A 16,567-nucleotide genomic window follows, 5' to 3' on the forward strand; every position below is an offset into this window, starting at 1 on the left:
GATGGTTTTGTATGCAGGAACTGGCTTATTTTTCCAACATCTCTTGCTTATAAAGCTCAAATGCCCACACACATCTATCCAAACATATATAATGAAGATTATTAACATACATTTACACATTGTAATGTATGTGCATATTTATGCATTTTATTATATATATATATGTGTAAAATGTCTTACTACATCTTCCTAAAAACTTTGCCCTATAAAATCATTAAAATATTTTCAAAGTTTACATTATCACATCTCAGAAAAACATACTGGCTAAAATAGACAAGAAAAGATAAAAATCACTAAAAATTAAAACCTCGTTAAAATCTCATTTTATTGAGCTTGCGTGGCCATGTTTTGGTAGTAGGGGGACTACAGCAGTGGCTTCTGTGAGAAGCTGCTGGAAGCTTCCTCCATGTCCAGCAGAGCCAATGCCAGCCAGCTCCAGGATGGACCCACTGCTGGCCAAGGCTGGTTCAGTCAGGAATGATGGTAACACCTCTGTGATAACACATTTAAGAAGGTAAAAATAAAGTTATTGTGCTTTTGTAATTGTGGCCAGAGAAGAGCAGGGTGAGAATATGTGAGATGAACAACAATGTAGACACCAAGGCCAATAGAGGAGGGAGATGAGGTGCTCCAGGCAGGGATTCCTCCACATGGTGAAACAGCTGTGCTGCTGCAGCCCATGGAAGTCCCCAGGAGGCAGAAATCCACCTGGAGAAGACCCATGCCAGAGTAAGTGGGTGCTTGACAGGAGGAGATGACCCCATGGGAAGCCTGCTCTGGAGCAGGCTCCTGTCAAGGACCTACACAGGGGTGGAGAGAGGAGCCCACACTAGAGCAGGTTTTCTGGTAGGATTTGTGACCTTGTGGGTGATCCATGCTAGAGCAATCTGTCCTTGAAGAACTGCACCTATGAAAATGCACCCACTCTGGAGCAGTTCATGAAGAACTGTAGCCTATGGGAATGACTCACACTGGTGAATTTAGTGGAGAATTGCCTCCCATGGGATGGACTCATGCTGGAGCAGGGGAAGAACTCTTTCTGAACAGCAACAAAAACAACTTGCAATGGACTGAAAAGAACTCCCATTCCCCATCTCCCTGCTCTGCTGGGAGAGGAAACTATAGCCCAAAAAGGGAAGAGGGGTGGGGGGGAAGGTGTTTTCAATATTTCTGTTACTTCTTATCCTGCTCTGATTTCTGCTGGCAATAAATTCAATTAATTTCCCCAAGCTGAGTCTGTTTGGTCTGTGACAGTAACTGATGGTTGACAGCTTTCCTTGTCTTTACATCAACCCATGAGCCTTTTGTTACATTTTCTCTCCTCTGTCCAGCTGAGGAGGAGAGTGATAGGAGTCAGTGGTAGCAGTGTCAGGAGTCTGCTGCCTACCTGGCCTCCAGACAAGGTCAAACACAGCTCGCTTTTGATGCCTTCTGAAGGATGACCTAGAACAGAGGCAGGACATAGCTAAAGGATAGAGTAGGTATTTATTAGAAGGCCTCAGTGGATACACCTTGGGCAGTACAAGAGCCCAGCCAGGGCTACACCCAAGATGAACTCAAAATGGTCACAAAATGGATGACCGGTCACAGGGTCTCACACTTTTATAAGTTTTGGTCCATTAGCATATTGGAGTTAATTATCCAATTATAGCTTTAGATTATGATGTCCCATCCTTATTGTTTTTCTCTCTTCAGTCCCCCCTTGTTTATGCTCTTGGACCAGAGATTTGAATCATTTATCCTTGGTTCCCAGCTAGAAAAGGAATTGTTTTGTCTACCTACTCTGTGTAAAGAGCTAATATGAAGCTCAGAAGTATACACTAAAGCAGTACAGAATTTGAAAAATATAAAAGCTAAACCCTGAGGCATAACTTATGCATCCCCCTTGCTCTGGGGGAGGGCACTACACCCTTTGAATATTCTTAATACAGATTTGCCTTACCTATTTTAAGCATACAGAGACAGAAACACCCTAGAGTTTTTCCAAGTATTTAGCTGTCACATAAAGAGTTTTCTTGTCCCAGATTCCCAGTGTTATGGAGCATGGTGATTTTTTTTTTCAATTTGTTATCATTTGGGAAACAGAACCATCATTGCTCATGCTAATCTTTCCTACATTAGAAGATAAACCTTTTTTTGCAATGATATTGATATATACACCTGTCAACCTTTCTACTGAGTACTAAGAAACGTTCTTTTGTCCTTCTAATATCTGCTGCTGATTATTGTTTGTCTCCTCTGGAGGCCATCCAATTCATCTGTTTCTTTCTTTCAGCCTAATGCCCAAGACCAGGCAAATTGCTTCTGTGATATTCCACTCAATGAAAAATAAGCTTAGTAGCAACTCCCATGTGTTGCAAATGACATTCCTGTCTGCATGTCCCAGGGCAATTTGCTCTTTTTTTATGCACAAGAATCACATCATTAATTAATTTCAATTGGTGGTTATTCTAACACCCAGATACATTTATACACTACTGATGTCTACACATTGATTTCCTATTTTTAACGCAAACATTTGATTCCTCATTTCTAAATTTAGTAGTTTGCATTTATCTTCATTGATCTTCATCTCACTGACTGAAAAACATTCCTCCACTTATTTTGATCTAAGACTAAGTGCTTAGTACACTTAGCATCTCCATGCTATCAAAACAATAAAATTGCTTTCTGTTGCAAACAAAGGATCTCTACCATTCTCTAATTATATCTTCTTATACTCGTGGATCAAATGGAATATACAGTTCTCTAGGTTTAATAAACTTTATGATCCTGTCTAGTTCATGGAACATACTGTTTCTGAATAAGGTGCATATATTCAATCTCTTACCAAAAATGTTCATACAGTACTGGAAAGAGGAATGATATTAAAAACTTTAAAACCAAAGATAATTGAACTTAAAAATAAACAAAAAAATTGTAAAGAAGAAGAAATAAACCCTCAGAAATCACAGGTTATGACAAAGAAAAGAAACTCCTATGACTTTGTACATGAAAACACACTGCTAAACAAAAACTGGCAAAAAATCCCTGATAAAGACAAAAATCCATAGGAAAAAATACCAAGAGGAAACAAAGAGCAGCTGTATACAGAAAATTCTACAAACCTTTCACGAAATCCACAATTAGAGATCAAGAATTCTTCAAAGTAGATTCCAGGAAAACTGTGTACTACCCTCAAATTTTAAAATAAATACTTAAAAAATACAGGGACATGAATTCAGCACATAATTTCCAGGAAAAATATCTATTGATATAGATAAGGCTTTTCATATTAAGGAAAAACACATTTTAAAGAGAAAAAAGTGTAAATGATGATTTTTCAGAGTCTTGAGTTTCTTTCATAATGGTACAGCTTCAGGCAGAGAAGGGATAGAGGAGGAGCTAGAGACAGGAGGAGATAATTCATGAAATTCATTCACAGCTGTCAGCCACATCATCTCCAAGAAAGGGAATGTTGGTCCAGGAAGGTCAGCAGGAAAAAGGGAGGTATAACAACTGGAGAAAGAAATTTAACTGAATAAAAGGGTATGTTAAAAGATTTTTGAACTGCACAAAAGAAAATTGAAGGACGAAGAACATATAAGTAGAACAAATAAAAAAAGAATGCATATAAATAAACCCAAATGCTGTCTTGCCAGTGAGTGCAGTATACTGCAATAAACATTCCTACACTATAAATCTTATGCAACACTTACAGTAAATGATAGCATTTTTGGTTCAAATCTCCCAAAACTCCATTCAAATATGATTAATTTATTTTTACTAAATCTCTACAAGGTAACTATAGTTTGTACCACTGTATAAATGGATTGACAGACAGTATGCCTTGTCCAGTCTCACACAAGAATTATGAAAGGACGAAACTGTTCAAAATCCTAAATCTCTTCATCATCTATAATATCATCCTCCCTCTACGCTTTTCCAAGTATTTTCTGAAGACTGGAATTATCATCAAGACCTACAGCAGAATATTCTGTTTTCATTATGTGCCCTCAGCTGTACCACTAGGTATATAAACAGAGCCATACAATCCACTTCTTTTGGAATAAAAGACTTACTGAAAAAATGTTTTTATAGGTGGGCAACTGAAGCTTGGCAGTATCGAAAATAGATGCAAATACATTCTGCCAGTTCTACTATGCATAAGCCAAATGGAAACCCAACACCCCAGCTCATATTCATGGCAAAACATAAGTCAACTCAATCAACAGTAGAAATAATTGCTTAGAACAGTTCATAGACACTGATCTTTGGCAGCCATCTTCAAACCCTTCCTCTCACAGCAAACCTGTTTACTTTCCAAATAGAAGAGGAGGATTCAAAGTTTATTACATTAAGCATTTCAAAATTACTATAAATGATGCATTCTGTAACTACGGAGTGAAACAGTTCTGGAATTGACAATTCAAGCATTTCACAAGTTAAGAAGTAAAAAAAATTGTTCCAACATGGGGAGCCAAAGAGCAGTTATTACATAGAAATATATGAATACAGGAAAAACCTCAGTATGAATAAGCGGTAAGCAAATTAGCAGTTTTCTAGGAAACTCAGGTCTTGCATTTGATGGATCATTGATTCTTAATATTTCTCCATAATTCAGCACTTACTAATAAATGAACAGCAAAGCCTCATCTATTACTATCAGAATTGGGTAGTGGCACAATAGGCTGACACATGTTTCCACCTACACAAGCACATGGATTTTTCCACCACGCACTGAGCAGGGTGCAGTGATCAGCTGTTGCTTGGAAAGGAGCTGATACTGCAGTGCAGTGCAGCAACTGAAAGCTGCCACTGTCATGTTTTGAAGCTGTTACTTCTGAGGGCAAGGATGGATAGAGATATGCTACAGCTCTCTCAAAACCACTCTGGGATTCTGATAAATTTTCCTACCTACCTCTCTTGAATGGAAAAATAAATAAATAATAATGAAAAAAAATGTGTGCAGATTTTAAGAGGCAAAATATCATTTCTCTCTGTCTGCTCAGAGAATAACAGACTACTTTAAGAAGAATGTTTCTTCATATTAATTTACCCTTCAAAACTGAGAGTGAGGAAAGCACTGCTGTTGCTCAGTGCAGAACTAAAGCTAACTAACAAGTGATTCCCAATTTAAAGAATCTCTCAGATTCTCAAATTTTTCTCAGTATTATTCCCATTTTGAAACAAAACTTCAAACCAAGGCTTCCTCTTTACAAGCAAACTGTAGGAGCTAAATAAGCATTGGAAAACTGGGAAAAAAAACATGGTTTAAAGAAGATAAGCACTCTGGCTTGAAAAGTCAACTTTAAGTCATCAGTTCGTATATAAAGAACAAAGTTTTTACATACCAGTTTCTTCTTTGCACAAGGCTTCCTACAATCAATTATATATTTTAGGACAGCATATCCTGTTCTTGTCTCTTGAGATTCAGAAGTGCGAGTCACACAAGGAATCTTAACAGTTAATGAGAATAATTCTTTCTGATCCAGGACAACTATTTCAGTGTACTATACTTAAAGAAAATATAAATAGCATTTCCAGAACTCCACAGAAAGTCATACATTGACTCTTACTCCCTAAAAGACTGACCCCAACTCATGACATTTTTTCTTTACAGAAGACAAAATTATTCTAAGAGAAGGATTAATCTACCTCACATTTTTTTCATCTCTGCTCATCTTGTCTATCACTATGTATATACAATAGCTTCAGGCTGAAAAATCAAATTTTAATGCACTCTAACATGCACACATGTGGCTTTTCTGCAAGAGACTCCACTGTTCACCACTAAGTTCTGAAAAATGCCATCATCTCCTATTGCTGACCTGACTCTTTTCCATCCTGTATTAGGGCTATTATTAGAGCTACCGTATGATTCTATGCCAGTTACTTTCATATGATTAAGCAATAAAGAAAAACCTGTGGATCTTACACAAAGATGGAAGCTCATGTGGCATGAAGAGACAGGCAGGCTGTGCCCTCCTGCATCTGAAGCTACAGCTCTTAGTTAGAGCTCTTTCCAGTTCCACACATCTCAAAACAGCACAAGAACTTCTGCGTGTCAATGCTATTGCAAATTCCCTACACGCACACACACACATCAAATCCTGATTCAGTAACAACAGCCTGCATCCCAGCCATCCCCAAGTACTCCTTGCCTTCATTGCTTCAGCAGCACTGAATTGCTATCCACCCTCTTTCATCCTGTACCTGTATCACTGACCTCAGTTCCTCCCTTGCTCCTACCTAAATCCATGTCCTGTCAGCAACCCATGCATTGCTGCTCCCACTTGCCATGAACCTTTCATAAGGATTTCAGTATTCCTTGCAGTTCTCATCTTCTATTTCCCATTTCTTAGGCTGCAAAGAGTGCTTACAGGCAACTCATACACTCAGGTTCAGCAGGAAAATAAGCTGCTGCCATAAATTAAAACTACTCAGCTATTTCCATATTTGACTTCTCATATTTGGAGGGAATGGTAAGACAAACCATGACACCTGGAACAAATAATCCAAAATGTCTTGGAGATATAAACCTGACTATCTGAACCATTGGGATAGATGCTTTGCTTGAAGATATAGATTCATCCTCACTGAAATCTATGTGGCTGACTCTATACAAAACCACTTTTAAAATAAAGAGTAGTCCAGTAACAACCTCCGTCAGTCCTAGTAAAGGCCCACAAACTCTGCCCTGAGATGAAAGCTGCCAGAAGGTAGCAGCCTGGGCAAGGAAACACATGAAAATAAACCCAAACAGGTCCCAGAGGTGAAGAGGTGAGGATTCTCATAATGAACATCACAGTTTGCTCAGCAAAAACCTCATGACAGCCCCTGTACTAACTTTGGGCTAGGAGAAGCCATAAATCATCAACCAGGAAACCCAAAAGGAGCCTTGAAGAGTGAGCACAGGACTAAAGACACTAGGGTGGCTTTTTTCAAGAACCATCTTTATAAAGACTTTGAGGCTGTTGTTAATGAGCACTTTTTTGTTCTTCACCTCTCCAAGCTCATTAGAAGACTAAAATAAAACAAGAAAGGTTCTAGGTCCTTCAAGGGCTAAACACTCACCAAGTTTAACTTTGGAATTCCTGCAACACTGAAAGGCTGATATCACAAATATCAATTGCTTGATACTTCATAGATTCATATTTTAATCATATAAGCGTGTCAGGGAGGAAAGGACTTTAAATAATTTAGTATTCCACACTTTCTCACATAGCTGTGAATGACCATGAGAGGTGGTAGGCAATAGATAATTGGGTCCATGATAACTACTGAGTCCAAATGAGGATATTTACATGTTTTAAGCCATCAGGCTGAATCTAGACTTTATCCACACATATGCCTCCCCTGTATAATATAAAGCACATGAGCCAGTTTGCAAGTGACAGGCAAAATGCTACTGAGCCTGGTGACTCTGGGTTGCAGAACTTCAGAATACTGCAAGGATATGCAACATCTGATGGACTTGAATTCCTCCTTCAGCAAGATGCAGGTGGAAGTAAGTTTTAGTGTATAAACTTTACTAGGAAAATGATGGGAAACAAAGACAGTACTTGTGATCTTGTATTACCATGCTGCATACTGAAAATTCTACTGAAGGTGAGGAGTCTCCTTTACCATACAAACTACAGGGAAGGAAAAAGCAATTTTACCTTCTCTAGTGCAAATTATTTCCATGTTCACTGAACATTATTATTTCTTTTTGTCTTCCTTGAAGTGCTGAATATATTCTTTTGATTGCAAAACACTGTCTCCAGCATTGATTCAGAATATATAGAAAATCACTTATGAAGTCAGACAAGGTAAAGTGTACCTTTACACAAATCTTAAAAATAAAGCAGCTTGATACGACCATTCCATGAACACAAAAAACTACCCAAGTTCAGAGTTTTTCACAGATGGGATTCTGGCTTGAACTCTTCATTGATATTAAAATGAACATTAACCAACATAAATTACTTCCCTGTAGTAAGTGGGGCTTTCCTGGCAGTCATAGACTATTGTCGAAGGCCACAGTCACTGCCAGGGACAGCAGCTGTACTGTGCCAGTGCTGTGCTCAATTTCATTATTTTTTACTTCATTGTGTTGCTTGTTTTCACACTTCTAAAGGTGTCTTTCTATGCCAGTTACTTTCATAATAAAAGCCTGACTGTGATCAAAATGTTGAGGCAATTTCTTCATGAATTGCTCACAGTGGGCATAGCTTGACATCTGATGCATTTTAGAGGTTACATCAGAACAAAGAGAATACATTTTGGGACTTAGAGGAAGTTGAATGGGAAGCTATGTGATAGTAGAAGATGAATGCAGGAAATGTGGGCAAAAAAAGAGATTCAGGAAAAGACATACCTCTTTCACAAGAAATACTGATTTAGTAAGAAAGATAAGTACTCTTATCCCAAAGAAAGTCACAAACTACAACTTTCAAAAGTAAAGTAAAAAAGCTCAAAATCCCCTTGCCCATTTTGCTTAAAATATGTGAAGGTTTATAGATATTGAGAGAAAGCAAGTATGATTTTAAAAATCTGCTATTAACACCACAGAACTCAACACGTCTTCCATCATACAAAGATGCAGATCCTCATGTGGATTAGAAATGCCAAGGAAAAATAGCAGGCTGAGGTTCACAGTGATGTACAGAAGAGGAAGCATCACCCATCAGGTTATTATATGAAAGCATAGTCCAGAAATACCTGAGGAATATTTTCTAATAAAGCAAAAACATATTTTAGTTCACGTTCACAAGCAATATAAAAGACAGACACCAGAACGTGTGCCAAATACTACGCAAACCCCTTCGAGTTCTGTGATTTATCACATTAAAAACAACATATGCTTTCCACAGTAACAAGTAACTGACTTTACCTTACATTTGTAACATTTTTATTACACTTTGGTCCAATAATCCATCTGTGATCCTTCTGAAGCTTTGACTACTAGAGTATTCTACCACAATGCTTTAGAAATTTGCCTTTTAAAACTAACTTATAACTTAGGAAGATTACTCAAACTCTCATTTAGGAAAAAGAATACATGAAACAAAAATAAAGGGGGAGAAGCTAATGAGTTTTCTGGCTATAATTTACCAAAATAAAAAATAAAAATAAAAAAACAAAACCCAAACAAACACAAACAGAAATGCCAAAAAAAAAAACAAAACCCCAACCAAACAAAAAAACACCCAAACAAAAAAAAAATCCCAAACACTAGAAATTAGGTAAAAAAATGTAAATCTTTATTTTCTTTCATTCAATATGTTCAATATGTGTATGCATATACATAGGTATAATATACCTGCACACACGAATGGGTAAGAAGTTAGATAAAAAACTGAGCTACATCATACTGTAAAAACAGAAATAACTTTTTCTTAAAAGACTAACTGTAAATTTACCCCATATTTTCTTCCTTATGTTACCCAGTTGTGTTTCCATGGTTACTCAATTTTAAAAATCACTGTGTCTTACCAGAACATGAATAATGATAATATTCCTTAATCAATACAGTTCATGAAAAGATCAACCAGGCTAGATTTCTAAGATGTACAAAGTAATTTCCCTTTTTTTTTTTAATACTTATAATTTAAATTCTGAATTAAGCACACATCTAAGGGAAACAAATAGAAAAAATGTCACAGAAATATTGTAATTAAAATTGATTTTGAGCTTTAATTCCAATTTTAAAGAAGAAATTTCTCAATTTCTATTTAATCATGTATATATTTATTAAAGATGTTTCTGCTGGTTTCTAGCACTGACATTCAAAAGGAAAAGAAAAGGGAGGGAGGGACAAGTGGTTAATGTTTCATAAAAATGTGGCTTTGTAGGTTACAGAAAGTAGTCCAAGCAACTACTCTTGATTGAAAGTTGATGTTAGAGACAAGTTATTATATTAATGCTTTTCCTAAATAGATCACAAAAACAAATCTTTATTCAAGTTCTTAGCTGAAATCAGTGTTTTGTAGCACGTACACTGAAATCTGTCTGCAAATGTGGGTTGTCATGATACAGACACATATAGAGAATCCTCTTTTTCTGAGCCACCATTTTCAAAGTATAATTCATTTAAAAATTCCTTCCATGTTGAAGGGTAACAGGGATAAAGAAAGACAGAGGGGGTTCAGAATCATTGCTTTAAGTAGATAAAAGACCAGGGGAAAGTGCCTCCTCCTTTCTATTTTTGTTTACCCCAAAGGTATCACCTATATCAATGCATTTATTTACCCAATTTTTGAAGGCAATAGAAAATATCTTTTAAATGTAGTGTTTGTATAAGCCATCTACACTTTCCCTTTAAAGAGACAGGCTTATTTACAACTTCAGTGACTGCCACAATTTTTGAAGTGAGTGGTTTAACAACTACAACAGCCAGTTCCCTCGGGACCCTGGGACGCATCTCACTGGGTCCCATGGACTTACAAACCTTCAAGGTGGATTCAAATGTGATCTTCCTCTACAATGGGGGGGACTTCATCCCCCCAGCACCTGCCCTGAAGCTCAGGGTGTGGAGAGATGTGGAAAAAGAGATTACCATAGAAAACTGAGCCAGACACACACACATACATACACACACAAAACCGACTAGAAATGCTGTTAATTCCACCCTCTGTCACAAAATAACACTACGTATTACCCTGTTAAAATAAAAAAACATCAGACTTGTTATCTCTTCAGCTATATGGGACTTAGATATTTAATTCTGAAAAAACGATTACCAAGAATGTACACAAAAATCTGAGTCCCAAGCATCCTAAATAACCTGATAAATAAAGGTTCAGTCTGCTAATTCAATTGCAATATACTTTTATCACCTCCTTATCACCAGATTCAATTTTCACTACTTACTCTTATTCTAGTCCACAAAACTTTTAATACATTTGCATAAAAATGCAACATACTCATAAAGGCACAAAATCCCACTGAATGAGATGTGTTAGAATTTTATCAAACTGAAGTTGACTCAAGGGTCAAGCTTATGCCCTTCCATGTAGGACAAAAATCACTTCTTAGAGACAGCAGAAATATCTTACTGGATCAAAAGTAAATTGATGCTTCAAGGACTGAGAAGGTTTTCTTGGCTGGTTGGGTTAGGCTTGGGTTTTTTCCCTACTTCTGCCTATGTCTTGTCTGCATTTCAAAACCAAACCAAACCAAACAAAAAACAAAAAACCCACAAAACAAAAAGCCCAATAAAAAACCTCAGAACTAAACCAATCAAAAAACAACCCCCCCCCTCAAAAAAAAACCAAGAACAACACAACAAACAAAAAAAAATCCCAAGCCAAACCCATAAAATCATTAGTTCTTCCTTAGGGATATCAGGGCTGAAAACTGTTAATGAATCAAGATGCTCAGTGACCAGCAAACTGTTACATGACAGTGAGGCAAGAGAGCTCAGCAGTTTCCACGGCAGCACTACTCTTTGGAGGGATGTATCTCCAGGGCCTTTCAGGATGGCCTCTTCCAGCACTATCAGCTGGGAAAATGTAGAATGAAATCAAGACCCTGCTATACTCTGGGAGGTTCATACATAGCACAAGGCTCCCATCACTGTGGTGGTTTAACCAAGGGCCACTGTCACCTTCAGTGGCACAGAAACTGATGCTCATGGTATGGAATGCACTGTCCCACTCTCAATGGGACAACTGCCTAGAACATGCATCAGGGACCAAGGACAGAGAAGGAAAGATGACAAATCACTTACCACTGCTATTGGACAGAGCCAGTCCTGGTTCACTGAACAGTCGGTGCCCAGCCCTTGGGGGTCTGTGATGGAGGCTGGGATTGCCCTGGGCTGGACATGGTCAGTTCCAGATGACTCCATGCCACCCACCACAGTGCATGACTGAGCCCCTTGCCCACAAAGGCAGCACCTCTGGGAACTTGTATTTAAGAGCAAAACCACCACAAGTGAAGTAGGACCAGGAAAAAAGTATGAGAAACAGCCCTGCAGACACCAGGGTCAGTGAAGAAGGAGAGGGAAGAGGTGCTTCAGGCACCAGAGCAGGGATTCCCATGCAGTGCCCAGAAAGGGATCCAGCAAAGCAAGATCAACACTCAACAGCCCAGGGAAAAGAACACAGTGGAACAGATATCCACACTGCATGCTCCGTGGAGGAGACCTGTGCCAGAGCAGGTGGATATCCCTTAAGGAATGCAGCCCACAGAGAGCCCATGTTGGAATAGGTTTATCCTGAAAGACTGTAAGCTGTGTGGAGGATCCATGCTGGAGCAAGGGAAAAATTTGAGGATGGAGCTTGAATTTAAGCATTCAGTTTCTTTTTTTTAATTCTGTTGATTGTAACTTCAAACCTTTTAGGAAAAATACACTAGACAACCAAAAAACTACATAAAGGACAATGTGAAACATCCAACTAACATATTGGACCAGCTGTCCTAAACTGGCTTTTTACCAGAAAGTAAATAAGCAAGGAATTGGAGTTCTCATAAAATAAACTTGGTTCAAGGAGCTCACAGCACAGGAAAGGAAGAAAGCAAGAGCCATCAGCGAGTTCAACATAACAGGAAGCAAAAAAGAATTTTGCTTCCACACTTATGATTGACTAGACAAAGGAAAATACATTAATACTATCTAATGGAAGATGTAATAAGGTCAGCTAAAATTCCAACAGGGTATAAAAAGGAGTAAATTTGAAGAAACCAGTAGCTTACCACAAACTTCAAGAGGTCTCTCTAGGAAAACCACATCAAATAATTCATGTTTAAAAAAAAAAAGAAAGAAAGAAAAAAAATTCAGTTTCATATAATAAATACTCTTATGGGAAAGATAAGGCTAAAATCAAGAGGCTGGCCCTCAGGGCTTTTTCTCTTTCAAAATGGTTCTTGATATTTTGGAAGGTATGAGGGCCATGATGTGCTCATGACAGATTCATTTTTCCATTACCTCATTTTTTGGTTTACTTTGCTTAAAATAATTTCTGTTTTAAATCACTTAAAGGGAACTAATGAAACATTTTACTCCTAAAGAGCATCTTTTAAGGGCAGTTATTTTTTACAGCATAGTTACTGAAATAGCAAGCCAGCATGACTATTAACCCAAGTAACTAAGTTTGCAAATTTCTGCACAGACTCATATTAAAATATCAGTGACACCATGACTTCCAAGATCCTATTAAAGGTCTATCCTTCAAAAAGCTCTTCAAGCATCACTCTTTCACATCTGGACATCTGTTCTGGTCCTCTTCCCAGAAGTCTAAGATACCTCCAATTATCAGTGTAAAGGTTTTGATTATTCTGTTACGTCCGGAAAATGAGTTATCAATGACAAGACCACAGGATAAAACAGTGGGTAAGCAAAATGGTCATCCTTTGCCAAAGCACATTGTTTGTTCTAAAGTTCAAATGGGGGATTGGGGGAGGGAGAGGAGCATATATGAATTAGATGGGAGGAGTACTCATACATTTAAAATATATCTCCGTATAGTTTGATAATGAGAAGAAAATGACATATAACACAACATGAGAAAGAACTGACTTTATCATTGTTGATTTCAGAGTAGAAGCATTTTAAAGGTTATTTGAGCCTAAGTATTATACAGCCTGATCTAAAAGAGATGAAACAGTATCTCAGCAAGGACATTTTGTACAATTGCAGTCCTTGGTGCTTATCCTCCTTGGTCTATAACTCAGCTGGAGGCTAGCAGAAATAAACTATGCTTTGTAGAGAAATAGTAAATCAAAAATCCCTCATTTTTAAAGGGATTTTTATACCCTATGTTATTATTCTTCTGAATTACTGAAACCACAATAAAACTCATTTTGTCATATAATTGATTTCTATATTTTTTGCATTATACATTCAGCTCAAATACTAAGGTTTGTCTAGCCATTTTATTTTTTTTATCATATATTAGCCCTTTTTAACAGGTGAAATTTTAAATAAACTAAAATACATTCAGTTATAACTGATATTGACTAATCCTTTGATAAACAGAAACTCCTTACTGACATCTGACTTGGGGTGATGGGTGTCCAGTCACACTTCACTAACCACTGTGATTATTCCAAGCAGCTCTTGATCCGCTCTCCAAGCAAACAGATGTAGGTGTGACTGCAGACTTGAAGTTTCTGTACTCTCACAGCTATTTACTGTGCTTATTAACAAGAAATGTCAAGCTGCTCATCATGTGTTGACTGGTGAAATTTAGTTAACAGAAACTATGTGTAAGAGAGCCAAGAATAGCCCTGTTTCCAGTCATGATTAAAGATACTGGTACTTCACCCTGAGATAATTTTACTCAAATTTTTACTCAAATATGATTTCTCCAATGTACATGTTAAACACAACAGGTACACATATAACCCATTTAAAAGCAAAGCATGTCTGTAACAGTCTATTTAAACATCTCAGCTTGTCCTTTGTTTATTGCAACAGGTGTGTTTTCAATTTGAACTGTTATCAGAAGACTGCAACTCCTAACTCAAGGAAACAAGATTGCTGACAAAATGGGTTTGCGATACCCAAAATGAGAGCATTAGTATTTACAAATAAAAAAATCTTATTATTTTCACTTCCTTCAACATCTGCTTGGGCCCCAAGAAAAACACTAAAGTATGTGAAATATCTCTAAAAGTAGCAGGTTTTCTCATTTACAGGCAATTTCTTCTCTGACTTTGAGACAGTGCAAAGTTCTAAGTATAAAATATTTTAATTATTAGAATTATGCAAGGATAGCTTACATTTATGAAAATTAAATCATTTAGCAACTTGTATATGGTTAATGAAGCATAATAAATATTAAACTAATGACATTGTAAGTCCACAGAAGATAATATGCCGAAGCAATTCACAGCCATCATTTGCTATAAGGACAAGTCTAAATTTTCACAAGCATAGTCAACTCCCTGAGCAGATATGAGGGATTTATTATTATTATTTTTATAGCTAGTAGATGTTTTTCACAAATTTTTAATTTTGTTACACAGCAACATTTAGACACCCTATGAAGAGCTAGACATATGAAAGGAAAACTAAGATTAATAAAATTTATTATAAAATTTGATGATAAAATCAGATCAAAAGATCTGTTTACAGAAGATGATGAACAAAACAAGAATGTTTGCAGAAAGCATATTAGTCAGCTTTTAATTTTCCTTTCAGTCTTGTTGTGATGCTAAGGCATTTTCAACTGAAATTAATAACATGTTTTATCAGGGTTGGATATTATTTTATACACATCAGGAACCTGTCTACCTACAAATTAAGTATTTCAGTGTCAACTCAAAAACTAGAAGCTTTCCTTCCTATTTTCTCCCCTCCTCAAAGCCAGTAATAATCAAGCCTTGGACTATCAGCCAGAAGACACAGTGATGTTCCACCACTTTGGGGAGCAGATCCCTTGTCTTTGCTATCTGCCAAAGGACACAGAAATTCTGCACCGAGTAGGAAAGCAAACACCCACCCCAAACCCAAGACACCGTGTTCCTGTCAGTGCAGAAACCAGATCTTTGTTCCCTGTGAGCAAGCAGGAGTCATGTCCTCTGAGCATCTATGCCCTTCCTGGCAGCGAGAGGACAGCATGCAGCCCTGGCAGCACCACAGCAGCCCTGGCTGCCTCTGAAGGGCCCAGTTCCAGCTCCAGCCCCAGCCCAGCAGCTGAGCAGAGCAGCTTCAGCCTGGAAGGGACAGGTCTGCAGCGGCTGAAGAGCGGCAGTCGGAGCCAGAGCCCTCCTGGCCCAGCGGAAACAGCCCCCAGGCGCGCTTGGAGTAATCAGATCAGGCAATTCCTTGTCAGTGAAATGTTAGTGTTCATGGGGCAAAACTCATGACAGTCTCACAATTTTAATAAAGTTGGCACATGCTTAAAGTCCTGATCTGGGAAATGTCACTTGTCTTCCGACTCAGGTTATGAGACCAGTAATGTGGCTCATGTTATATACTAATGGTCCTCTGTGTGCTCTGCCTCCAATTAGTCACATAATAGAAAAATCAAGTAACCTTCTCTTTTGCCATAGATCATCACACAGCAGAAAAAATTGATATTTATGATGTATCCTTACATCAAAAGGTTTTCAAAATGAATAAGGCTTAGAAAACAAAATGCAAAAACTTTTCAGTAAGAAGATGACTAAAGAAAAACTCAGAAATATGTCTTATTTATATATGACATATTTATATATAAAGATATAGGTATACAGATATAACATTTTATAAATTGCTGTACATATATATTTAATAAATCTGTAGCTTATAATTATATGATTGATTGATGATTATATACTTTATCATAATTATAATTTTTGGGTTTATATATATATGTGATTTTCAATGACTGTGTATCTGTTCCAAAAAGAAAAGTACCCCCTTTCTGGAATTCTGACATCTTATTAAAAGTTTGTGTTACATGAATATTTTATTTTTTAAGAGTTATTTAATAACTCTTCCCAAATATTATGTTGATTAGATAGGAAGAAATCTTGACAAGAATTATTGTGCCAAACCTCCCTTTGAATCACCCAGTGGCAGACCTAACATCATTCCTTTGGTAATTACATCCTCCAATCTAGAAAGGAACCGTACCACAAAATCCAGTTATTAGAATAACAGGATGCATGC

General features: G+C 37.3%; 1 protein-coding gene across 18 annotated transcripts in view; it reads right to left on the bottom strand.

The window, feature by feature from the left end:
• TAFA5 (TAFA chemokine like family member 5) overlaps positions 1-16,567 on the bottom strand; it is a 505,223-nt gene that overhangs the window by 331,829 nt on the left and 156,827 nt on the right. Inside the window, exon 2 of one of the 18 annotated variants that reach the window (XM_074540012.1) lies at positions 12,664-12,684. The exons of the other annotated variants lie outside the window; for them this stretch is intronic. Coding sequence (XP_074396113.1) covers positions 12,664-12,684 — 21 coding nt within the window. The remainder of the gene's footprint in view (positions 1-12,663; positions 12,685-16,567) is intronic. 18 annotated transcript variants of the gene reach the window in all.

The sequence above is a fragment of the Zonotrichia albicollis genome, chromosome 4 (genome assembly GCF_047830755.1).
Source record: "Zonotrichia albicollis isolate bZonAlb1 chromosome 4, bZonAlb1.hap1, whole genome shotgun sequence".
In the NCBI taxonomy this organism is placed as follows: domain Eukaryota; kingdom Metazoa; phylum Chordata; class Aves; order Passeriformes; family Passerellidae; genus Zonotrichia; species Zonotrichia albicollis.